This window comes from Peromyscus californicus, unplaced genomic scaffold (assembly GCF_007827085.1).
Source record: "Peromyscus californicus insignis strain IS unplaced genomic scaffold, ASM782708v3 Scaffold_11__1_contigs__length_118956290, whole genome shotgun sequence".
Lineage (NCBI taxonomy): Eukaryota > Metazoa > Chordata > Mammalia > Rodentia > Cricetidae > Peromyscus > Peromyscus californicus.
This window is the reverse complement of record NW_026294402.1, coordinates 43927945-43954939: the sequence shown is the minus strand read 5'-3', so window position 1 is coordinate 43954939 and position 26995 is coordinate 43927945. Positions and strand designations below refer to the sequence as shown.

At 44.7% G+C, this 26995-nt stretch overlaps 1 protein-coding gene across 7 annotated transcripts in view; it reads left to right on the top strand.

Annotated features, from left to right (window-relative positions):
- The first annotated feature begins 19044 nt into the window (after nt 1-19044).
- Nucleotides 19045-26995, top strand: part of Ttc12 (tetratricopeptide repeat domain 12) — a 42440-nt gene continuing 34489 nt past the window's right edge. Inside the window, exons 1-2 of one of the 7 annotated variants that reach the window (XM_052759973.1) lie at nt 19045-19128; nt 20516-20588. In XM_052759973.1, the coding sequence (XP_052615933.1) occupies nt 20531-20588 (58 nt within the window). In that variant the 5' untranslated portion in view covers nt 19045-19128; nt 20516-20530. Of the gene's footprint in view, nt 19129-19169; nt 19230-19556; nt 19660-20515; nt 20589-26995 lie in introns of those variants that run through there. The other 6 variants (XM_052759965.1, XM_052759966.1, XM_052759984.1 and 3 more) reach the window with 6 other exon arrangements.

Sequence of the window (26995 nt, the reverse complement as noted above, 5' to 3'; positions counted from 1 at the left end):
GGCCGCACACCCCAATGTTCTGACACTTCTGCAGTGTGATCAGTGGCGATGCTAGATTATAATTTCAAACTGTGAAAAATAATGGTCTTGTCATTTACTCAATGTGGGGTTATTTTGCATTTTCTCAGCTCCTGGGGATGGAAATGGAGGGTCCCAGAACACTCAGCCTGGCCCCTCTCATCCCAGGGCCTGTACAGATCCATAGTCCACAGGTCCTCGGGAAGAGCTATCAGGAAGACAGCTCTGAGAGCAAGCACACAGCAGAATGGGAGAGGTGGGTAGTACCTGAGCCAGAGAGGTCCTAGTGGTGAGGGACAGACTCCTCTAGCCATAGCCCGTCCAGCGGAATCTGTTTCCCATGGTGTGAGGAGCTAAGCCAAGGTCATACTGTACCTCCTGGAAATGGTGTATTTCACTGTTTGTGGTTCGACACATTGGGTTCAATTCTGGTGATTAGAAAGAGACAGAACAACCCCAGAATAACCTGGCCCAGGGTGGCTGACCTCCCGAACACTGGCCTCACCATCCGCTGGAATCAGACAGCCCACATTTTGATCTGCCTCTCTGTTTGTCTCATCATGCATGAGTTTTCCTTTCTTCCTTTTTTTTTTTTTTTTAGCAGTAATCTCTCTAAAGTCAAAGAGGGAGTTAGTGTATTTCCTACATGTTCTATCTTTTATTTGAAGAGAGAAACACAGTTTTCCTTGTTGTGGTGTTTTGTTTTGTTGTTTTCAGTTTTTGGAAGAAGGGATGGACTCCACCAGTTTCCATGTTGATGTGTCGTATGTCTATGTGGCATACATATGTATCACATAAAGACCAGCATGGCCAAGTTCTGTGGGATGGCCACCCAGGTGCCATGAGTGGGGTCTCCCAATCCTGAAGGGCCACGGTGTATTCAACAGGACTCTATGTTCTCACTTTTCTATGGAACCTCCCACGTCCCAGGGTCTCACCCTCAGCTGTCCGTCTGGATGGTGGTGATCACACCTCCATAAACATCCTTACCCAGCATTCTGTACTTCGGGGGCCTTCTCTCTTGTTATAAACCTTTTTACTGAGTGAAACATCAACACCACCCATGTTTCCATTCTCACTGCTGTAAATACTGAGTACTAACTGAGAATTTTGACTTTGCATTCTGGCAGAATACTTGTGTTCAATAAAAATTGAAAGAAAAAAAAAGCAATTAGAGTCAAACTTGGATTTCTTTCTGTTCGGTGAGAGAGAGCGTTGTGTTTGAATAAATGTGGGTGTGCCTGTGTTCTAGTTTTGGGGTTTTGTGGTGGGTTGGTTGGTTTTGTTTTAGGACTTAGTAGGCAATGTCATTGTGTCTTAGGCACATGTAATATTTCAGGTCTATGATCCTAGGATTTAGTAGGCTGAGGCAGAAGAATTGCCATGAATTTGAACTTGAATCTGCATAATAACTTCCAGGTCAGTCTGAGCTACAGTGTAAGACCATGTCTCAAATGAAACAAAACAGAAAAAAACCCACACGTGTGTGTGTGTGTGTGTGTGTGTGTGTGTGTGTGTGTGTGTGTGTGTGTGTGTAAAACTGTCTTGAGTTCATGTTGCCTGAATGGTGGTTTCTTTCCCTTTTTATTAACTTCTGTTTTATCAATTGGTAGAGAGTTACAGTTTAAAGGGTCCAAACCTGAAATTCAAAAGGACTGCATTCAAATCCTGGTTCTGTGGATTCCTAGATGACCTTGAAAGAATCTTTTCATCTCTCCAAGACTCAAATTTCTCTTTTGCTAGATAGGAAGTCCCCAGGAAATAGGTGTCAGTACTGGTTGATGAACAAGGTTGGGGTGAGTGTGTGTGTGTGTGTGTGTGTGTGTGTGTGTGTGTGTGTGTGTATGTGTGTGTGTCTGGCATAGTGTTTTGTTGGCTCATAATAAGAACTCAATAAATAAGAATTAGTGCTGTTGGCATTGCTGACATGCAGCACCATCTAGTGTAGTTATAATAACAGCCAACACCTGGGCTTCAAAATCACAACATTGAGGTGGGTGCATGAGGCATTTTCCAGAATACTGGATGCCTCCCTCCCTCTTGCTCTGCCCGTCAGCATATAGCTATCACTCATCCCTAGGAATTTGTTAAAGCAGGCAGAGTGCAAACTCGGAATTCTCTTGCATCTGCTGCCACTTGGCTCTCTGCAGACAACCTCTACAGTTAGAAGTGTCCATTCAACTATGGAGTTGGGGGGTTCCTGAAGGAGTCCTGGATGCAGGGCCAGGATGAGAATGAACCAAGAGAGGGTCCTAGAGTATAAAATATAAGCAGGTACCTGCTCAGGCATTACTTGGCCCTTGTACAAATTTGAGGGTAACATCTTCACTTTGTGTCCAAGGTGCCTGCCTCACTTGCTTATTCTGAAGAGATCAAACATCTTCAGGGGGTGTGGTCTTAGGCCTCTTCTGCTTTCCATCCTAATACCAAGTCCCATGCATCTGTGCAGTTTCTTTCCCCAAAGACTCTCAGCTGCATATGCCAGGGATGGGTGGGAAAGAAAAGCTCACAGCTTATCCAGAACTGAATGAAACATGAGATGAAGATTGTCTCCATTGACCGAAAGAGCTAGTTTCCAATGCTTCCTTCTTCCAAGTTATTTTCCTCTCAGACCCACTCAAAGTGTGGAGCATCTCCAAGTGTAGCAGTGAACAAATCTCTGGTGGAAGCTGCATTTATGTATGAGAATAACACACACACATACATACACAAGCAAAATCAGCTATGGTGGAAGCTACATTTATGTATGAGAGTAACATACAGAAAATCAGCTTTAGTGGAAGGTACATTTATGTATGAGAATAGCACACACACACACACACACACACACACACACACACACACACACACACACTAATGTGGTGGCCATCAGGATTATTCACCAACACTCTCACTCTGCTTTTCCTCCTTCCAGGTACATGGTGGCCTTGTACTTCTCTGCTCACAAAGTAGGTATGACGGTGTGACTTACTTTGGTTGATGAAATGTAAGCAGAAGTAATGTGTGGCATGCCTAGATAGAGGTTTGTTAGGGCTTTCTCCACCGAGTACAGCAGTCAGCGATGCTGCAGGCCTCATGACCTGGGCTCGTGATGAGGAATGCAAACAGGCAACCCATGACAGGCAGGGCATGTATATGTGAAGGAAACCGGCTCGCAAATAGTTAAGAACAGATCAGGGTAGGAGGGCATATTCATATGTTTAGTATCAATTTCGTTGATATAAAAGGTGTGGTGTGCAAATGAGGTACATAGTACTGTGTAGAAATTGCTGACACCCTGTTGATAGAGAATTCTTCATCATTTGTGTTTAAGTTGGTTATCTATAACTATCCTATAGTCCCATTTCATAAATGGGTGTGTTTCCAAAATGAGTATTGATTGATTTGTTTACTTGTATTAGGAAGGGTTCCCTAAAAGAATAGAACCAAGAGAATCTCTCTGTTCTTTCTCTCTCTGTGTTCTCTCTCTCTCTCTCTCTCTCTCTCTCTCTCTCTCTCTCTCTCTCTGTTCTCTCTCTCTCTCTCTCTCTCTCTCTCTCTCTCTCTCTCTCTCTCTCACACACACACACACACACACACACACACACACACACACACACACACACACACGGTTTATTGTATTAGCTAATACAGTAGGGACTGGGTAAAACTAACTGGGTAAAGTTAAACACTGAAGGAGGAGATGACCAGATGCCTGATTGAGGAAGCAGGATGCTCAGCTATCCCAATCCAATGCTGAAAGGTCCCTGGAAGGTCTCAGATGTTGAGTTCATGTGGAGCCAAGGAAGCTGGAGTCTGGCAGCAGCAGAAGACACCACCATTCAGAAAAGAAGGAGACATGCTGCCTTATGCCCTCCTTCTCTCCCCTACTTCGTTCCAGCCTTGCCCATCTGAGGATTCTTCCTTGAGTCAAGCTGGGTCTTTTCCTAGCAGTCACTGTCCAGTCTGTCAACCCTCTCTGGAAACAACTCGCTAGACACACAGGTGCATTCCATCAACCTTAGGTACCTCTTAGTCCAGTCAAGCTGACAGCTCAAACCAACCATCACACTTATTTAAGCAAGAGAAAGTGGAACATGAAGGATAAATTTCAGAACGCCACTCACATATCCATGGTGTGAACAACATCATTGAACTGAGCTTCAATTCTGAATGTGGTATGCATTTTTGGCTACTCTCTCAAGAGTGTGTGAGTGTGTGTGTGTGTGTGTGTGTGTGTGTGTGTGTGTGTGTGTGTGTGGTGTGTGTGCTAGTCACATTATAATAGATGCAGACATGTCCTACTTTAAAATATAATATAAAAAATATATATAATATAAATATTTACTCCATCACTTTAAGTATACACACACACTCACACAAACTTAATTTGTGGCTCTTCGTGACTTTAGCAGTGTGCAGACAAGATGGCCAGTGCACCATCACTAGACTTGAGTTAAGTAAAGCCGCACTGCATACTGCCACAATGTAGTATATCTCTCATACAGACACAGCAGCCATAAGTACCTGTAAGGGTGTAGATTACAGTAATATGCAATAATAATAATAATTTAATAGTGGTAGAATAACTAAGAAGCAATGCCTAGTAATTATCATTTATTTCATTTAATTTTTTTTAAATGGAAATTTCCTGGAAATTTAACAATTGGCTCTCAGAAGCCAGTACAAGCTGGTCAACCCCTACATTGTAATCGATTTAATTTGAGGACTTGTTACCATGGCATGATTGAACATATTATTTTGCTAAGTAAACGAACAGTGCTACAGATAACAAGTCCAGGGCTGAGGGGCTGAGGGATGCCACTGCTTCACTCCGAGCAGCTGGAGGGAAACACAGACAGGAAAGAAGAGGGGACAAAGACTGTGAGCTCATTTGAGAGGCAGTGTCTCCAAGACAGGGAACACACATGCAAGGGGCCTGCAGTGGGGACCTAGCTGCCACCTTCGAGGAGAAGCACGGTGGTCACTGTGGTGAGATCAGACAGGAATTGATGATTTGGGGTGGAGAATGAAGGCACAGGAAGGCCAGGGGTGACCAGGAGCTGGATGACATAGTAGGCGGACCTTGGCTGCATGTTTTCCTCTTCCTGCAGTTGAGATGGACAGGCAAAGGACATGCTTCCACCTAAGTTTGAGCTGACTTGAGATTTTTGATGGTCACTGACTGCTGGGTGGGTGACAGACAGCAGAAAGACAAGAGAGGACAATGGACGACAATATAGATGGGGTGAGATGATTCTAGTGGAAGGAGGTGGACCCTGTTCGACTTTAGTGCTACACCAGAAGCAAAGCCAAACACACCGGGCAATGTACTGGATGTGGGTTTTGATGGCGGCATCAAAGGTGACTTCTCAATGTAAGCGCTGCCCATTGAAGGATGGAGTTGTCATTTGCACTGCAGAAGGAATAAAGGAGAGGCAGACTGGGGGTGCCAGATTCAGACACTTTGAGTCTAAGATACCTGTGGACACCTTTGAGGAGATTCTGAGATATAGAATATGAATGAGGTCCTCACAGATAAAGGACACCATCGGCCCAGGAACCCTTCTCTGCCGGTTCCTTCACTCAATCTTGTAAAGTGGAGAACTGAAGTTTATTATTATTAAATTGAACTTCTGATCCAACCACCTATTTCACACAGTTTTCAAAAATCTAATCTCCATCAAATTAAGGTTCCACACTTCAACCTTCTTTTTTTTCAATATATATTTATACACGGTCTTAATCTACAGGCCAGGCTGGGCTTCACCTCATCCCCCTGCCTCAGCCTCTTGAATAGAAGAGGCCTGCATCACAGCCAGTGTCAACTCTCTTTGATGCTGCTGATAGAATCCCGGGTCATCTCTCTGTGATGATTCATTTTAATTGTCAACTTGATGCAATCTAGACCCACCTGGAAGAGAATCTCAATGAGAAATCATCCAGATCATATTGGCCTATGAGAATGTTTTTTTTTCTTAATTGTGTCGAATGAGGTGGGTCTGAACATGAGTGGCATCCTTTCGTGGGCTGATGAGGTGGGTCTGAACATGAGTGGCATCCTTTCGTGGGCTGATGAGGTAGGTCTGAACATGAGTGCCATCCTTTCGTGGGCTGATGAGGTGGGTCTGAACGTGGGTGGCATCCTTTTGTAGGCTGAGTGAAGAAGTCAAGCTGAGCATGCAGGCATATGTGCCATTCTCTCTCTGCCCCTGACTATGCATTAGTTGGTTCCAGTTCTGGCATTGACTTCCGGAGATGGTGATGGAATATAGCCTGGAATCCAGGGCTAAAATAAACCCTCTCTGTGTTTTTGTCAGGGTTGCTTTTTTTTTTTTTTTTTTTTTTTTTTTTTTGGTTTTTCGAGACAGGGTTTCTCTGTGTAGCTTTGCGCCTCTCCTGGAACTCACTTGGTAGCCCAGGCTGGCCTCGAACTCACAGAGATCCGCCTGGCTCTGCCTCCTGAGTGCTGGGATTAAAGGCGTGCGCCACCACCGCCCGGCCAGGGTTGCTTTTTATCACAGCCTCAGAAATGAAATTAGGATGTTCTCCAAGCTTATTCCCATCACACTCTAGTCTCCCTCACGCCCTGTGTCAGAAATGATTGAATTTCTTTGACTGAGCCCTGCTTTCTCCCCCAGTCTGGGGCCTTATATGCCCACATGCTTCTCGCTGTGTCCAAGACATCCCCAGAACTCTCAGTTCTCTCAGAATGCCCGCACAGTTCCTGGATTCCACCCTCAGCTTTCAGTTTAAGTATCTTTCTGTCCCACAAGCCCATCCTGTTACCTGATCTAGGTTCTGCCACAACTATACAGCTGGCACCTTCCAGTCTGGTGGTCTCGGGCTGTTAAAACATTGAGAGAACACCAGAGTCTCTAAGCAGAGGAAGGTGGTCACCGCATTGAGCAGAGGCTGGCCAAAAGGTGTGGCCAAAGACTTCCTTCTGATCCTAGATTCCTTTGATAGCATCCAGCCTGAGCTTCCACTTCAGCCTAGAACCCAGAACCCAAGAAGGCAAGTGCCAACAAACCAAAGTCCAAGGAGTTAACTTGATTCCAAATGGTAAAGGTCAGGATGCACAAGGAGGCTAGTCACTCCACAAGTCAAGAGAATGTGGTATTTTCACATACTCATTAATTCATTGTACTTAAAAAAAACACCGGGAATATGTTGGCATTGTGTTGGGTAATGAGGGCATAGTGATGGATCTGATGGACAGTGTCCTCGACTTGATGAAGTCTGAAATGATCACAGGCTGCAGAGCAACCCATCTCCCACTGGAATCTTGGCTCTGGTACTGCCCAGCTGTGTGCTCACAGTACTTTCCCTTCCTGAACACGTTTACCTCATCTACAAAAGGTGGACCCCTGCTACATAGAACTGCTCCAGATGGAAAGAGGCCTGAGGCTTGTCATGGACACATCAGCACTCACATCTGTTTTACTCAATGGATTTTAGCTTTGAGCAGCCCAAGTGGATTTGGGCTGGTTAAACCAAACAAGGAGTTCATTAAGTAGATCTTGGTGGATGACAGGCTTGTGGGAGAGAACTTCCCCTTGCCTGGAAAATCAGCTTAGCATCACCTTTCCAAAAGCACAGGCTTGTGATAATGCTTCCAACCATCTGTTCTTCCCAGCACCGCCCCCAGCCCCAGCACCACCCCCTAGCCCCTGCCCCGCCCCCCAGCTCCAACTGGTACTCCCAGCCCCACCTGCACCCTTATCCCCCAGCAAAGCCACCTTTGGATCAAGAATTTGATCTTCCAACTATAAACAACCAATGGTGTGTCCACTGGTGTCTCTCACTGAAGCTAGACAATAAAGACACACCCAATCTCTTTTCAGTGCTACAAACTGAAGATTTGCCAAATATCTGCAACCCTGGCACATCACTGAAGTCCTTTGTAGGCAGTGATCTACCAGTGAAGGCCCCTACAATAATCTACCAGTGAGGGCCCCTATGCCCAAGATACAGCCAGCCCCAGCCAAGCAAGGAAGCGCAAAGAGACTAAGACTCCCTAGGGAAATCAACAACAACCATTTTTCAGAGCTGGGACCTGACCAGGAAGCACACAGAATGGACTAAGACTGTCATCTAGTGGCTATCTTGAGAATCACAGGAATAAGAAGCCCGGTGGGCAATTTTGGCACACACAGGAGAAGCCATGGCCTCACAAGAGACCTGAAAATCAGGGTTCCTCTTGTGCCTTTTCTCCTTGCCTCCCCTTCCTGCCTGCCCCCTCCTTGACTAAGCTGTGTACGTTTATGATTCCAAAAGAGGTAATGCTATCCGGTGCTCATTTAGTCCTGTACAGTATAGCGCACATTTGCATGAAATTAGAATGCATTATTATTACAGTAATTCTTAATGAGGGCACCTAATACTTCAGAACGTCGTTGCAGTCTCCACAACGTCTGTAGTGGACAAATTCATTTACCCAGATGATGTGTATTTCTCTCTCCTTCCCTCCTCGCCTCCCTCTCCCCCTCCTCACTTCCTCCTCCTTTCCCCTCCCTCTTTCACTTTTCCTCTCTCTTCCTCCCTTTGGCTCCACCTCTCCCTCCTCCTCCTCTCCCTGTCTTTCTAACTTTGATTTTCTCGGGTTTTGTTTTGACTCAGGGTGGCCTTGAATTCACGACTCAGCTCGGGTTGCCCTCAAGTTCGGCATCTTCCTGCCTCGCCTCTCCTCTCGATCTCTGGAACTGAGTGTGCACCACCACACCATTCCTGGCTCCTTTCTGTTTCTTCCCCTAGTAGCATTTTTACTTTTCTTTGGGAATGCTCCTTCCACTCTTAGGTTTGTGGAGCAAGGTTAATTTACTTTATGTATATGAGTGTTTCCCTGATGTACCATGTGCATGCAGTGCCCAAGGAGGCCAGAAGAGGATGCTGGATCCTCTGGAAGTGGAGTTATAGGAAGTTGTGAGCCACCATGTAGGTTCTGGTAACAGAATCCAGGTTTTCTGCAAGAGCAGTGACTTCTAATATAAAAGAAACTGTTTCAACCCGTAGGAAGAGAATTCTTGGGTTTCCACATGCTAAAAGCAGGAAGCAGGAAGCAGGGCGAGTCCATCTCAGCCTTGCATGCCAGGGATCCACCAGGCCTGAGAAATAGCTGTTCTTCAGTCTCTGGAACCAATCTCTGCACTTCTTTTCACTAAAGTCAGTGTGCATGAGAAGACTTACTTAAAACCCAAAGACTCCATGAGTCCCTCCCTAATAAATGACATTAGGATGGGAGGTAGGGTGCTGCAACAGATAAACACAAAATTATCAAGGTCAAGGCCAAGGGAGGCGCACATTCTGTACTGTGCTCTGTTCCCTGCGCGCTGTGGACCAAATGCTTTCTCTTCTGAAAGTTCATGGGTTGAGAACCCAATTCCCAATGCTGTACATTTGGAGGTGAGTCATTTGGCTGGTAAATCAGTCATGGGAGTGAGCCAGGAGACTTCCCTCACTCCTGCCGCCATGTGAGGATACAGGAGAAGATGGCTGTCTACGGAACAGGACGTGATTCCTCACAAGTCACCATCTTCTTTGGCCTTTGTGGTAGACTTTCAGCCTCCAGAATAAAGAATTAAAAAATTAAAAGAACAAACAGGATTCTTTATAAACCATCTAATTTATATTCACTTGCAATAACAATTTGAACTAAGACACTATTCTAAGAGCTGTAAACACAGCAGAGAGCCCCAAATTGGTGTGACCGTGATCTCTTGACCTCACTTTCTTCTGGGGCTGCCACAGGAGACAGTTTGGAACACAGAAACTATGTTGAGGATTAGAAGCAGGGACATAACAAATTCCAACCCTGAGGCTCCTTATATTGGGTGATCAGAAGACAGGCCAATGGAAAGACGTGTTATGGGTTCGGTTCTCAGGGGTACATTATCCAGAATCCCTGTTCTTCCCCTCTGACCACAGGGCCTTGTTTTGCTCACCTACCATTTCCTACATCTCTTCCCTCTTTCCCATTGTGTTGAGCATGTGTGAATCTCTTCTTCTGGAGAATTCATTCCATAACATTCTAAAGGCATCTCTCCCAGGATTGCACAGAAGGCTGTGGTCTCCTCAGGGCCATCGTTTTCAGATCTTCTCATCACTATTTCCACACAGCAGCCCAGCCTCCGACGCTACCTGGTAGCCAATTGATATGATTGATGGCTGAGTGGATAAGTCAAAATTGGGAGGAGATATTAGCCTAGGACAAGAAAACTGGCCATTTCCTTTTCCCCTTAAACTTTCATTTTGGAACAGACTCACAGACGTTTCAATGATGGAGCAGAGTTTCCGCAAACCTAGCAGATCACACAGGCCCTTCTAATGCTCACATAAACCAGGGAAGGGTTGTGAAAAGTGAAACGCTGTGTTGCTGAGACATGAGTACTATAAACTCTAGGTTTTATGAGATGGTCACCAGCTTTTCCACCAATGTGTCAGGATGGAATCCAGAGTATGATATCCCTCAGGTCTCCTTGGTCTTTTGGTGTGTGGAAGTTTCTCTCTCTTTTTTTTTTCTTGATTTTCATGAATTTGGCACCTGTGAAGATATTGGTCAGGTGTCTATAGAATGTTTTTGCTTCTGGTTTTCTCCTTGTTTCCTTATACTTGGACAAGGGTCACAGATTCTAGAGAGGAATACACTAGAGGTGATGTGCCTTTCTCACAGCACCATGTCAGGGTGATAACAATATGACTTACTGAGGTGTTGTTGACCTTGGTCCCTTGCAAGCATGGTTCAGCCAAGTATCTTCATTATAAAGTGCTGTGGAATGAGCCTTTTGTACACTGTGAAGATTTGTCACTGTGATTGGTTTAATAAAGAAGCTGACTGGCCAATAGCTGAACAGGGTAAAGTTAGGCAGAAAAACCAAACTAAGAATGATGAGAAAAAGAAGGTCAGAGTCAGTGGAGATACAAGGTGGGCATGCTTTACTGAGAAAAAGTACTGAGCCACATGGCAGAGCATAGATAAGAAATATGGGTTAATTTAAATGTAAGAGTTAGCTAGTAACGAGCCTGAGCTATTGGCTGAACACTTACAATTAATATTAAGAGTCTGAGTGGTTATTTGGAAGCAGGCAATCCCAACGAAAAACTCTGCCTACAATGAAGTCAATGATCACCTTCCTATCCTTTTTTTGTAACTGAATCACTCTTGGGCCAATAAACTTCCAAGAGGAAGGGTATCAGGCTTTACACTCAGAGTGAGCAGTGTACACATTTATTCTACAGAATTCCCCTGTAAAGAGAAGAAAGGTATCCTAAATGGTTTTTCTGCTTTGACCCACTGGAAGTCATGTGATGTATATGGACCTCTTCTTGGAAATGTGTTTTTTTTTAATTTGATATATACATTTAAAAATAAAATGCCTGGAATTAAATAGGGAAATACTCATATTGATTTGCAATTATTAAATATTATAAAAGGAACTTGCCACATGGTAACACATAGATTTCCCTATTAGCACATTAATGTGCAAGTTCTAACAGCTTGCCGAATGACTACTGTGATGTCAAACAAACTAGTGTGATGTTAAGCTGCTGAGCTTAAGTGATGTCATGGCTGTGAAGTGGGCTGTTACCTACAGTAACCATAAAATAAGTGCTATACTTCAATGGTATGCTTATTAAAAAATTAAATAGTAGTTATATTGTTAAGAAAATGAAAATTTGGACTATTTTATCATCTATAATTATAATCAAGCTCAGAGACCCTCAACTGTATCCACCAACTCTCAGACCCTAGGTTAAGAAACCCTGGCTTAAAGGCTCCCAGATGGCACAGATGGTTCAGGACTGTACAAAGAGAAAGGAAGTGCCATGTGAGAACATGATGTTCTCTGTTGTGTTTCTAGTAGGATCTAGAAAACTCCCAGTGTTTGGAGAAGCAGACAGCTTCAGTGTAAATGCAAAACCCACCCAGAACAATCCATTTGTCCTGTGTGCAATCTTCAGAACAGTCATCATCTTTTATATGTAAAAAAAATATATATTAAAACTCAGTGCTAGTGAGGACCGGAAATCCTCATGTGGTACCAGTTAGAATGCCAACTGCACGGATGTTTATGGATCACTGAGGAGCAACTTGGAAATATTAACAACCAAGGATACTAAAAAAACTTCTACTCTGAGATGCTGCTGTTGCAAAAATGTAAAAGGATCTGAAGACCTAAGATGGTGAGAGGCTGAGCGACGTGAATAAGTGTAATTATTATGCACAGAAGAAGGCCTGCTTCGTTGTGCTAATGAGCAGGAGTGTGTGGCACTACACAGCAAATTGGTTTAAACATATGAGGATAATGAATAATAATAATGAAAACAATGTGGTTAGAGAACACACACTTTGAAGAGGCAAGCTACATAAGCATCCCTCAGGGCCTCTGCTGTTGGCTGTTGAGAGGACAGGAAACCATCTCCTGAGATCATTGTGTAGCATCATGAGAAACATTTTAAGCCCCTAGTAAGGGGTCCTCAGAATGTGGCAGCAGTTGGAGTGATGATGACATTACACTGGCTAAGTAACCTAAGGCCACATATTAGCATGGTGACAGTGTTGCAGAAATTCGCAAACAAAAGACTGGAGAGGAATCTAACCACTGGTGCTTGGGACAAAGTTTCTGCCATATGCTTCTAACATAGTATCAAACTGTAGATACAAAGACAAGAGTTGCTGCTCACTAGCAATACCTGTCTCCAGTCTTCCATAGCAACTGAAATGGGACCTGCATTAGGACAATGTGTGACTATGGAGTCTTGTGATTCTCTGTGTGCTGTTGTCCCGCACACTTTGATGGCAGAGAAAACCCCAGTGAACAAAGTTGATGTGTCTTATTTATTTGGCGAGAGCAGTCACCAGCAGATGAATGACCTAGTACCTCAAAGAAGCAAGTAATCAATGTTAAACTCAGCATCCTGAGCTGTTGGCATTAATACACTATCCAAAGAAGCAGTCTCCGCAAAGCAGACGTAGAAAGAGCTTGCCAGGTATGTGCACACAGTAGGTGCTTAGTTAGCATTAAATACACGCAAAAATAATACAACACTTGAGCACTTCCAACCTTTCTCTGCCTTGGCACCGGCTAATCACAGCCACTCAGTCCACAAGATGGCAGTGCTAGTCCACAACATACAGAAGGGGGTGTTGTTCGCATCTGGCACGGGTGTTCCCATTTCCCTTCCTTTCCTAGCAGAGAAATCTCATGAGCCACAGAAAAGTCTCTAAAGAAAGACATTGGTGGGATCCCCTTACTTTCTTAATGGAGTCAGGGGCATGTCCCTTTGGAGGGCAAGTCAGACCTGTCTGTGACAAGTGTGGCCGAGACTTCTTTACATACCTGGGAAGCAAAGCCTAAGCTTAGATGGAAACTCCCAGGGTGGCTGCTGACTGCAAAAGTTTGAAACCAGTGCTGCCTGCCACAAAGGTGTTCCTGGGAGGAAGGCGTTGAAGTGGGGTGTTTTTGAGGACACAGACCATGGCCCAGGTCTTGCCCGGCCCCTGACTAGCTTCAGATTCTTGTGACTGTGTGCTCTTGACTTGAGAAATGGCGATAAATGGAACATTTAAATTGTCATATTTGTGCCTGGCACACAGCTACGCAGCAAGTGTTTCTCGGGACTGCTATTGTGGTCATGGCTAATATTTTCCATACCATTACTTCAGCACAGAAATTTCAAGGGAGAATCTTGTCCCCTGCAGACACATAGACTTGGGGTCCTTGAAATTATTTCTTCCTCTACAGCAGAGGGTTGGAATGGAAAGGGTGGATGTGAGTCCGAGGGGCAGGAATTTTTAACTCCTTATTGTTTTCTCTCCTTGTAAGGACACAGGTTTAAGAGAAAGAAATGAAGCACAACTTTGTAATTCTCCTTGGGGATGCAAAAGACCCCAACAAACCCTGATGACCTTTCCTCTCTGAACCTTGAAGCCAAAATTAGCAAGTTAACTGCCTCCCACAGCTGACAGTTTTTCTTACACATGTCTTATAGTTGGGCTCTTGGATTCTGGTGAACTTGTCTACACCATTTGGTCTCAGCAGGCAAAGGTAGTTTGCTTCATTCTACATGTGGCTGGGGATTTTTTTTTTAATCTTTTCTAAGCTTTTAAAATGTAATTGATGAGAAAAAATCAAGGAGTTAGGGTTGTTTACATGGTGGGGAGTGAGCTGAGGAAAAGGGAGCAGCAATGGCTTCTATTAATCTCTCAGTCCCAGATTTATGATACAGTGGAAGGTGGCCAAATGATCCGCCATTTTTTTTTTTTTTTTTTTTTTTTGTTTTTCGAGACAGGGTTTCTCTGTGTAGCTTTGCGCCTTTCCTGGAACTCACTTGGTAGTCCAGGCTGGCCTCGAACTCACAGAGATCCACCTGGCTCTGCCTCCCAATGATCCGCCATTTTTATTGAAGACATAAACAACAAAACCGAGGTCCCACACACGGGACTTAGGTTTATTGAAAAGTAAAGTCATTCTTGAAATATAGCTCACTAATGCTTTCAAAAAGTCTCTACCCATGTTAACAACTGCAAATACACACAGACATTGCCCCTCAAAATCTAATAACAGTGACCCTGATGTACATAGACTCACCCACAGGGTCTCTGGATTTGGGCAGAGTATCGAATAAAGAAAGAGAAGGCAGGCTGGATGGTGGAGTCAGGCAAGATGGGCATGTCATATGTTGTGCTGAGCTGAGAAACTCACCCCAAATGTTGATGCATTATCAGCCAGGTCTCTTGCTCACTCATTCATTATACACTCCCATCAAAGGCAGACTGCTGTCTGAGTGCCTTTAATTGTAACTCAGGAACTCAAAACTCCATTGGCTAGTTGCTGGGTTGGCGGCGGAGCATATTTGATGAGTCCTATGCAGGCTCTCACAGTCCTGATCATTTCACTTCTCTTCTAACCACTTTGGCCACATCAAGCCATCCAGCCGCAAAGAAGTAAAATCCCACACGTGCCCAGAGGAGAAAACAGTAGACTCTTTCTTGCCAGGTGACTGACTCTCCAGGGTCACTCAGGAATTGGGACATTTTAAAGTAACCAATCTGAGGTGGGTTTGGTGGCGCACACCTGCAATCCCAACCCCAGAAGCAAAAGGACTGCCTTGAGCTCCAGGACAACCTGAGCCACAGAGTGAGTTTCAGGCCACCCGGGGCCACAGAACAAGATGGCATCTTTAAAAACAACAAACATACAAGTTAAAAACAAATGAAGAAACAAACAAAAAGGCCCAATGATCTATAAAATGTAAGATTCATTGTAGATGTAACCAACCGTCTTATTAAATAAGAAACACAGAGCTGATTCAGAGAAGAAAGCCAAGAGGTCAGAGCTAAGAGCCTCACCCTTCCTGATTCAGCCATCTTCTTCAGTCAAGAGAGCTCTCCGAAAGGGACCTACTTCCTGTGTGTATGTCTTTATATAGTCTAGCTGTTCTGCCTTCTCATTGGTTGTAAACCCAAACACATGACTGCCTCATCACTGCCTGTATGTACCGCCCTCCAGGTCCTTAAAGGCGTGTGCCACCGCTGCCACGCACTTGCTATGGCTCTAATAGCTCTGACCCCCAGGCAACTTTATTTATTAACATACAATTAAAATTACATTTCAGTACAAATAAAATACCACCACAATTCATATCCCCCCCCTTCCCGCCCAAAGGAGCTTGTGACTATGATGCTATAACCCTTGTTCTTCAGGACAGGTGACCCTGGGAAGCCTGCTGCAAACAAACTGTCAACGCTCATTCTTTTTCCATCTAGAGTAACATACTTGAGAGTTCCTGTGAGCGCATTTGCTCATTTAGCTCCAACCAAGCTCCAGGTGCTGGAAGCACAGAGACGGACGCAGTCAAGCCTCCAGTCCTAAGGAACTTAGTCTAGTACCACAGTGGGCTTACAGGACTTTGGCTTGGAGGGCTGTGCTCCACAGCATCAGGAATGGAAGTTGTCAGATGGAAAGGCCTCTGGAAGGAGCCACCAGCCAAGCCCACTGGCCACTTGCCCAGAAACTCCCATCACCTCTCACCCGAGCTCTCTTGCCTTGCTCCTTCCTAGCACCATGCTCTGTCTGTGGATTCCGGCCTTGACAATTCTACCTCACCCACAAGTTGGAGCTCATGACTCACCACTTACTTTAGAGTTTTCTTTTTTCATACACGTCACACTATTTCCTGCCTCTAGACATCCTTCTACCTGAAATCTCTACACTTGCCCAGCATCCACAGTAATTAAACTGCTCTTCCTGCAGAGCCCTGCAGAACAGCCTCCCCTTTCCCTTCCTGAGGCATGGGATCCTGCTGTCCTGGGAGCTGGTCACTGAGAACATTTCCAACAATGTCTGTGGCTGTTTCTGTGGTCGAGAAATAAGAGGGCATTATCAGTGAACAAAATGAAGCATGAGACATTCTGTAAAAAGGTTAGTGTTCTGGGTGGACACTGGATTGTGACTTCAAGTAAGAAAACAAGGTAACTTCTCACTCTAAGGAAAATCACATTCTTTAGCTTGTCTCGAGGTTTGTTTTCCCCTTGTGCTGTTATAAAACACCCTGACAGAAGAGACTCAGGGAAGGAATTATCTAGCTCACAGTCCAAGGTACAAGGTGGGAAAGGCAAGGTAACAGGAGCTAGAAGCAGCTGGTCACATCCCATCTGCAGTCAAAATAAAAGTGCAATGATAGCATGCATGCTGGTACTCAGCTTGCTTTTTCCACTTTTAAGAAGTCCAGGATCCTAAACTTAGGGAATGATGCCACCCAAAGTAAGCAGGTCTTCCCACCTTAATTAACATAATTAAGATCACTCTCCAGATGTGCTCTAATGCTTAGAGTCCATGGGAGAGATGTATGTCAAAGTCATTGGGTGTTCTGAAAGTACCAGCATTTCTCTTACGCAGGCATAGCAACATTTAGTTCATTTGAACTTATTTAAAAACAAAATGATATAGCCATTAGTAGAATATTAGCTCGATGGATGAATAGTGCCTTCCACATCAGTTCACACTAGATTTAACCGGGAGTAACAGAAAATGTGTCAGGGCAATCTCATCCCCAGCCCTGTAACAGACTTCGTGAAGGCGCCTGTGCTCTCACTCTGGGCACTGATGAACCTTCAGCAGAACCAGCTTTCCTACTTCCTGTGGACCCTCTCAGAACCCTGCCCACTTCTATCCCATATCCATTCCTTGATGTCAGCCTCCAATACCTAGAAACACTTTCTAGCTGGGATCCCCAGTGGCCACACCAGACCTGGACTCAGGTCAGTGTCTCACTCAACCATCATCAGAGAAGCTTCCTCCTGCATCAGATGGGAACACATACTGAGACCCACAGCTAGAAAATGTGCAGAGTGAGAAACCTTGAACTCTCAGTCCTAAACAGGATGTCTTCATCAAACTTCTCTCTCAGGGGTCAGGGAGCTATGAGGAAGAAAAAGTGGAAAGATTTTTTTTTTTTTTTTTTTTTTTTTTTTGGTTTTTCGAGACAGGGTTTCTCTGTGTAGCTTTGCGCCTTTTCCTGGAACTCACTTGGTAGCCCAGGCTGGCCTCGAACTCACAGAGATCCGCCTGGCTCTGCCTCCCGAGTGCCGGGATTAAAGGCGTGCGCCACCACCGCCCGGCTAAAAGTGGAAAGATTTTAAGAACCAGAGGGGATGGGAGACAGAAAGGAAACAGCATCTCCCACATACAATGGGGCTTGATTCACCAATGAACACTCAGAGACTTTGGCAGCATGCACAGGTCCTGTACAGGTCCAAGCGGAAGATGAGGTCCCAGCGGAAGATGAGAGGCAGAAGTGGACATGAGCTTCTAACCTTAACCAAGAAGCTATTGGTTAACCACACACAAAAAGAAAAAAAATTAGTTTTCTACAATTGTGTTTCACTGGGGGTGAAAATCGTACTTAAGGGCAAGTACCATGCCCAGCAGTAGTTGGTCAACACAAAACAAGCTCAATGGCATTTTTGGAAGAATTTTTTTGGTCTCATATTGCTTTGTTTAGGCATTTTTTTAACCTTACTAGTCCTTTGTTTGTATGTTACAATTTTCAATTTTGTGTTTTATGGTGTGTGTGTGTGTGTGTGTGTGTGTGTGTGTGTGCACGTGTATGTTTCTCGTGCTTTTCCTTTCTTAAGGTTATTTTGTTTTATTCTAGTTTGTTAGTTTTTGTTTGCCTGTTGAAAGAGAGAAGGCATGAAATTGGGTGAGGCAGTGGGGAAGATCAGGAAGGAGATGAGGGAAGGGAAACTGTCATCAAAATATACTGTATAAAAATTCATTTTCGATTTTTTTTAAATCGAAAAGAAAGAGGCTATATCTCTGCCTCTTTGTGCTGTTCTCCATTGGCAAGTACTCCGGCTAGACTGCCTCTGCACCCCATGCCCATGGAGACTTCAAATTACTCTTCTATTATCTGAGGCTTTGGGTGGTAGAATCTTGCAATCCATGTAGGAAGTGGCTGGCTCTGCCTAGACCTCTCTGCCCTCCAGGTAAATGCTACCGCTGGGGACTCCTCAGTTCCTGTCAGACATTCGGTAAAACTACCCAGTGATAACTCGGGGGGAGGGGCGGGGGGAGGGGTGATGTCTCTTTAAAGGTATGTGCTATATATTTTGAATGTGAATGAATGTGTCCCAGGCTCACTCTGCCCTAAATCCTACTAGGGTTCTCTGCATACTATTTACTCCTGAAGTTAGGATCCAGGCCTCTTAACCATAATAACCTAATGAGAAAGTGCCGTTTTTCCACTTTGTATGTGAGAAAAAATGAGAAGCAAAGAGAGTACGCTACTGCCTTGGAGACCACACATTGGTCATTAAACAAAACCGGACTCACACCGAAGTGCGCTGGATGGATACTTTGACTTTGTAGGTTAACGATATGAAACTAATTGGGACTGAGACCCCTCGCTCCTCAAAAGCAAAATGACGTTACCAGCGTTGCTTTAGAGACCAGCCTTAGCTGCTTGGGTCTCTGGCTCCGGGAGGGACATCCCAGTTTGCAACTGGGCCGCGCGTTCTGAGAATCACAAGAGGCCCCGCCCCGCCCAGGTCCCGCCTCTCCCCAGCAGAGGCCAGTCACAGCTTGCCCTCCACTTCCACTTCCTGTCCGATCCTGGGTGCCGCAGGTCAGTTTAACTGGGTGGTCCTGGGGTCTGCCCTGGAACTAGTCGGGCCTGGCCTTAGAGTTGAACAGAGGCCACTGGCTTGAGACCCTGAGGATGGGCAGGTAACCGCTGCAGGCTGGGACCAACCCTGAGTGCACAAGGCCAGGACGCTGGGGAGCGGTTGCCAGGCAACAGTGCAGCTGTCCCCGCCCTCCCGAGTGGTGTGCAGGACGAAGGGCGGGGCGCGGTGTGCGTCCCTCTCCCCTCTGCGTCCTGCCCCCGAGCTGTAGCTCTACGCAACTGCTGACCCCTCTGACTGGTTCTCTGCTCTGGAAAGATTGACTGTCCCTGTCGGTGAAGCGCCTGGTCCGTGCTAGCCTCGTACCTTTGGACGAGTTTCCAGGGAATGTTAACTGTTTGAGCCATATACAAGGCTACTTTCTAGATAAGGGAGCCTCACTAATAACCCACCAAAGCCCCGTTGCTAAAGTCAGCCCAGTGGTGTCCTCTGGATTTGCATTTTGGTTTCCATAGCATGCACGGAGAAACTGGGTAATTGCCCTTACACAGTTCTAATTCATAGTTGTCTTATGTGTGTCCTATAACTGTATGTTTTATGACTGCACTATGTGCAAGTCAGAACCACAGTATAGTGTATTTAAAACGTGCATTCCTAGGGGGAGCTCCCACATGAGCGGAGACTCACTGTGATCCAAGGCTGGGGAAATCTATGTTTTACAAGCTTCAGGTGATCTTTAGCTGTGTGGATAAACCTTTGGGTATCACTGAGTTTTTCATGTAGTCTTCATGTTCAAAACCAAGTGGAATAAAGCCAATGTACTTTGGTGGGGAGGGGTACTGGAAAGCAGGCCCTGGTGTACTTTGACACCTTTTGCCAATTTGGGCCGTCTCTTCGTCCTCAGAAACAAGGCAGAGGCAGAGGTTTTAAGCAAGTGTGAACATGTATATGCAGATAGTCCTCTCTCTGCTTACCTGATGCACTACCTGGCCCTAGCTTCAGACTAGGCACGCCTGTCATGACCAAAGTTGGGCATCACCCTCTTCCTGGAGCCTTGGCAATCCGTCTGCGGCTCTTCCAGCTTCCTTTGCATCTGAGTCCTAAATTACAGTGGTTGATGTTGGCTTTGGAGGAATTATTGTAGAGCAATTTCCCTAGCAGAGGCAGGGCTGGCAGCGCTCCGGAAGTGTTGCCACAAGTAATTTGTGTCCCTTGGCCTTAAATGGCAGTCAGAGGAAAATGACTCACCCTGCTGTTATTCATGACATTTACAAACACAAATCTGCCTTAATAATAACCACTCGGCTCTTAGTCTTAGACAGATAATAAGCCCGACGGTTCTGTTTAGTGTTTTATTATTAATTTCATAATTTATACTGCCTTCCTTAGAGATTTGTGTCTGCAATGGCTGATGATCAAGAGAGCGACTTGCAGAGATTTCTGGAAAATGTGGATGAAATCAGTAAGTAGTTGTAAATCATAGACTGAGTTGTGCTTTGGAGAGGTGGAGTGGGTAAAGAGAAATGATAGCTCTAAGTTAGCTCCTGGCTTGTCTGACGGGTTTATGACTCTCAAAAAAAAAAAGTGTAATTGAAATTAAACAGAAAGGCTATTGAGAATTCAGTTACAACCTTGGGGCAGTATTTTCTGCCTGTTAATTGGTATCGTAGAAGCTGTGATGGTCTCACTGAAATTCAGGCTGATGGTTCCTCCACGCACCTTTCCATTTAACAAGAGCTAGTGTTTCCATGTTGTCAGTGAGTCTAGCTGTTCCTTCTGAGACCCCCCGAGAGCCTGTGTGATCATTTGGGTCCCTCTTGTTGTAGGCTGGGGGGGCAAGAGTGTGTGGCTTTCTCGCCAGACCTGCCAATTACATGAATGGCTTATGAGTTTCATCTCCACTGTCCCCCTGGCCAAGAACACCCTTCCCAAGCTCAAACAGGTAGGATGTCGATGTCAGAGAATATACTCTGAACCTACACAGCACGTGGAAGAGATTCCAAACCAGTCCATCCCTCTCCAGCATGTTTGAGGCTAAAAGAGCCAGATTTAGAAATGGGCAACCTCATATGGATACACAGTTGTGTGTTCTTGGTGTTCCTCACCAGCCTCTCCTCCACTCCTTCCTGAATGCTTCTGTGGCCTTGGAACACTGCTCACGCTCTCTTCATGTGAGCCCACCAGTTTGCTGGTGTCTATACTGCTTCCTGTTTGCTGGTGTCTATACTGCTTCTCCACCTTTCTTTCAGCACCTCAGGCTCTATGGCCAATTGCCAAGTGTACTCTAAGTCACAAATGCTTCCAACTTAATGCGTCCAGAAGGGATTCATCATCTCTTACTTTCTCTCCGTTCCCCTTCCCACATCTAACTCCCCTCTCTGCTGTCTGCTTCTGGTCTCAGTTGGTGGCACTGCCATCCCCCAAATCTACAATCCAGTGGGACTCCTCCCACCTTTACACCCTGTAATCCAATCAGCCTTCAGGTTTGGCTCCCCCGCCCCACCCCCAGTCCATCCTGTCTGAGCTGCCCTTGGTTCTGGTTCCTCTCTGCAGACGCTTAACAACCTCTAATCGCCGTTCATGCCACCAGGCCTATGCTCCCCACAGAGTAATGTATCTAAAATGCAGATCTGGCCAGACACTTCTCTGCTTGTGTTCTCAGTCACAATAAATCAGAAGCTCTCATCGGGCCGAAGTCCTCACATGACCTCCTCCGTGAACCCTCTCATCTCTCTACACCTCATGCTTGAGCAGCAATAAGCTGCTTGTAGTCTGCTCCCCATACTCTGGTGTTCCATCTCTGCACATGATTTTGTCATCCCCTCATCTTTCTTTCCCTGTCTAGTTTTTATTCATTCTTGGTTTACCCAGGTACTATTTATATCAGCATCATGCAATTGAATTTTCTACAATGTTCCAATTGGTCACTGTGGCAACTGTTAAGACACTCTGAGCAGTGGGAAGGTGATCAAATTGCTAATCCTATTGCATTTTTTAACTAAGTTTAAATGGCTACATGCATGTAGAGTCTATGTATCCATTCCTCAGACTCCTTCTGTGTATTATTACTAAGTACTACACAAAGTAGTGAAAGAATCACTTTTCTTTATGATATCTGTAAGTTAATGGGAAAACAAATGATAAACAAATAATTTCAAGGTGATATGTGGAAGAAGGAGAGAGTTGAAAAGTACAGAAGAATCTGATCCAGTTTAGGCTGATAGGACTGTTATCAGAAAATACCAGAGGCTAGGTGAATTAAACAGGGGAAATCTATTTTATCACTGTTCTTGAAACTCGACTGTAAGAACAAAGGGTTGACAGGATTGGTTTTTCCTTAGATCTCTGTATCTGACTTGTAGAAGGCCACTTTTCATTGTGTAATTACAGTATATGTCGTGTGTGTGTGTGTGTGTGTGTGTGTGTGTGTGTGTGTGTGTGTGTGTTTATATACAGAGAGGTGTGTGTTCTTGTTCATGAGTATGAAAATGCACATATCTATTTTGATTTTTTTTTTAGATAGAGTTTCTCACTGGGACCTGGGGCTCATCAATTAGGCTACAATCCCTGACCCCAATCCCCCAAGGGTCCTCCTGTGTCTGCCTCCCCAGCACTGGAATTAGAGATGGACTACCACATCCAGTTGTTTATAAGGGTCTTGAGGATCAGACTCAGATCCAGTGTGTGTGTTGGCAAGCACTTTACCAATGGAGCCTAGCCTTTTCTGTCTACCTTCTTTGGGGGATTCTTTTTTCCTTTTCCAATGAGTAAGGACCATCATGTACTGAAATCCCCTTTTACTACCCAGAGAGAGCCAAAGAGAGGTGCTCAGAGACAAGTCAGATCTCCCTAGGAAAGGTACCTTCTGCTTGGCCGTTGTCCCAGGCTGAGAACCAGGATATGGAGCAGTGGGGCTTGAGCACACACAGGTACCACTCAGAAACTTTGGCATCATCCCTTTTCTTAGCCGTAGCCTTCTTCCAGACATGGAAGTCCGAGTAGTTCTGAGTCTGGTTCTGGTTGGGTGAGTGGCTATCAAAGGGGGCAGTTTGGCAGGTCTTGATTATATTCTTGATCCCTTTGCCCAAGGTGCTGACTCCTAAAGATGTCCCTGAAGCAGAACACAGCTCGATGTGACTCTTCACAAAGACCCCTCTGAACATATTCTTATAAAAACACTAGTCCTATTGGAATGGAGCCCCACTCTTACGATGTCACTTAATTGGGGACCAAATGCAGTCCTATTGAGGTGCAGGACTTCACAGATGTGAAGGAGTGTATGCATTCTAACCTATAGCAGCTGTCAGAATTTCTCTCAGGAAGTGATACTTAAATAAAAAATCTAAAGGGCCAGTAGGAGTTGACCCTTCTGGCAGATGTGAAGAAATATTCTAGTGGGGAAGTGAGGAGATGGGAAATCTGGGTGCTAAGGAGACAGTGTGGTGCTTCCTAGAAAGAGAAGGACTGAAAAGGCCTAAAGGGATGCAGAGATGTCAGCAAAGAGGGAAGGTCCCACCTAAGGGAGGAGAGTCCAGAAGAGGGCAGCCAGGGAAGCCACAGCAGCCAAGAACTCACATTTACCTAGAGCAATGCTCCAGAGACCCTGCGAGGGGAATCCTTAGAACAGGAGCATTGATGTCTTAGGAGAATCCCTGTGCTGGCGGCGGGATGTAGACTAGAGTGGGGGGAATATGGTGCAGAGGGGCCAGTCCAAGAGGCTGTTCCCAAGTACTGCAGGGGGTAGAAGCCATCAGCTGGGCTCAGAGTTGAGGCAGCAGGATCAGAGACAGTACAGAATAGAAATACACTTAGAAGTTATTCTTGACAAGCTTTAGTGTTCTTGGCTGGGGGCGGAGGGGCGGGGGGCTGAGAGAGAATGAGAACGCATGGATATGTCCTGAGAGTTGAGTGATGTGTCAGAGGCCAGTGATTTACTGAGGTGGGGGCATTTGAAGCAGAACCAACTTAGAAGAAAGATGGGCATGTCAAGTTTAATGAGTAAGACGTCCCAGAGAATCTTCAGTGTGCAATAGCCTTTAGGCTTGAGCCTAGAGAGACACATCTATAAGACAGAGGTAGATTGAGTGCTTAAAAATGTAGAAATATTTACCAAGCAAGTACTATGCAAAGAAAGTAGATACCAAACATTAAATATCATACAAAATGGACTTTAAAACAAAAGCCTTACTAAGTTTTATTTAACAAAATTATACATATTTATGATGTATGTCATAATATATATATATATATATATATATATATATATATATAAAATGAACTAATTATGCCAATAAAATTAACCTGGCAAAGCACGTACCTGACACCTCTTTTGGTGAGTACATTAAAGGTCTACCCTCCTAGCAGTTATCAAGTGTACAGGACATGATTTTCACTGTAGCTCATCACTGTGGGTAGTACAATGGTGGCGTGCATTCCTCTTGTCTGGCTACTACCTGCCTTGTACTCTTTGTTCTCCAGCCCCAAACAGCCTCTCTGTGACCACCATTCTACCCTGCTCCTAGGAGTGGGGGAGCAGGCACCATTTTCCTGGTCTCGTGTCTGAGCGATCCTCTGTTCCTATAGGGAATAACACTAATGAATATGGGAGTGCTGATAACTCTGCATAGATTGATTTTATGTCCTTTGTATCCATACCTTGAAATGAGATTTCTGCATTTTTGGCCTCAGGAATACTGCATTTAAGTATGAAAATAAATCCGTCAAAATATATTTAAGATCTTCGTGGAGAAAATTATAAAAATTTAATTGAAAGAGCTCCTGGTGGGGAAAATGGAGACAATATGAGCAACGGAATAAACAACATAGTTTTACATTATAATCCAAAGTAGAAAATAAATACCCATGAATTCACACTGACATGAATGAGATTGGATAAGTAAGTCGGTAAATGAATAAAACAAATCTCCTCCTAGGTGAATTCTTTATAACTTGTGTTTCCTCTGGGGAGGTGAACCATACCTCTCCTCCCCTGAAGTGAGAGACTCATTAAGGCTTGCTTGTGAAGCATGCGGTATGTAACTCGACAGTAGATAGAAGCTGGCACACACAGCCTCCACAAAGGGTCACCGTTAACATCATCGTGAATCATAGTGATAGCATGGACCCTAAAATGCTCAGCTCTTGTCTCTTCCCCAGTGCTATAGCCCAAGTCTAGCCATAAGAAACACGCCAAATAAACCCAGATAGAAAGACACTCTGCGAAATACTTGCCCGGTACTCTTGGAAACTGTTCAAGAGAAGCCAAAGGGTGACTCAGTGGGTAGAGGTGCTTGCTGTCAAGTCTGATGGTCCATCTGATCCCCAGAGTTCTAGCCTCAGCGCATACCTGGTGAGAGGAGAGAACCAACCCCCACAGTCCTTTGACCTCTGTGGCACCCACACATTCACCTACCTCACCCACCCCTGCAAACACAGCCATTAAATCAATGCTAAAACCAACAAATAAAAATCATAGAAGTCATAAAAAACATGGAAGGCTTAACAGACAGCCTCACCTCTGAAAAACCTAAGGAAACAACTACTACAACCTGCCGCCCTTGATGAGATCCCAGACCCGAGGAAGGATGTTAAGGAGAAGCTAACTGAGTTGGGATCTCATCAAGAGCAGCAGGTTGTATTAAAAGACGTAAGAGAACGCCTGCGAATAAAATGACATGTATTTTTTTCTCAGATATCATTTGGCAAAGACAACAGTTGTCCTCAAATTCTTTTGCACGATTAGTTTAAATCAAAACCCCAAAAGAGGTTTTTGTTCAAATTCAACAAATTGGCTTAAAAGTCCATGTGGAAGGGCAAAGAACCAATAAGAACCAGGAAAATTTCACAGGAAGAAATGGTGAGCTAACTCTCCACTATTACCAACAAACACACTGACAAAAAACCTCATAGTGATCCATATGAGGATGTGAGTGTGCTGGAAAATACAAGCAGAGCAGCAGAAAGGAATTAGGAACATAGACCAGATTTCACATCTGTAACAGGGAAGACCAGACCCACAGGGGAAGGCAGCGACTCTTCATCCTCAGCAAGCTGCGCTCCTACCCTGCACAAGGTTCAAGTCTACGCAAGATCTGCTGCAGTGGCCAGGAAAGAAAATAACTAAACTACAGATGGATGTGTGTGTGTGTGTGTGTGTGTGTGTGTGTGTGTGTGTGTGTGTGTGTGTGTGTGTGTGTGTGTGTCTGTGTGTGTGTGTCTGTGTGTGTGTGTCTGTGTGTCTGTGTGAATGTATATGCAGGTGCCCACAGAGGCTGGAAGAGCATGTTAAATCAATCCAAGCCTGCATACAAACAAATGAAAAGACATTGTACCCAAGGAGATTTTTAAAAACCCATGTGACCAGTCCAGAATTTATAGAGAAGTTGCTGAAATCAATGCAAAGGGGATTAATGACCCAGCAGAAAATGGGCCAAGGATAAGAATAGGCATGTCATAGAAGAATAAATCTAAATGGCCCACACACTAATAAGATATTCAGTCCCAATCATAATCAGCAAAGTGAAAAATAACATGTTAATGAGATTCCAATCTCATTCATTACGGTAGCAACAACTTTAAGAGTTTGACAATAGCCGGTGTTGACGACAATGTGAAGGAGTGCAGCCTCTTCCTTTGTGTTTATTTATTATCTTCTTTCTTTCTTTGGACTTATTTTTCCATTTATTTCATAAACATTTTTGGTTAGCTTTACAAGGTATAGGGTTTCATCATGAGATCTTCTTAAAATGACACTTATTTGTTTACCAGGGAGAGGGGGTGTGCATGCATGTGTGTAAGTTCGAGGGCAACTTTCAGAATAGTTCCTTCCTTTCACTCTGTGGAACTTGGGGATGGAATCCAGGCAGTCAG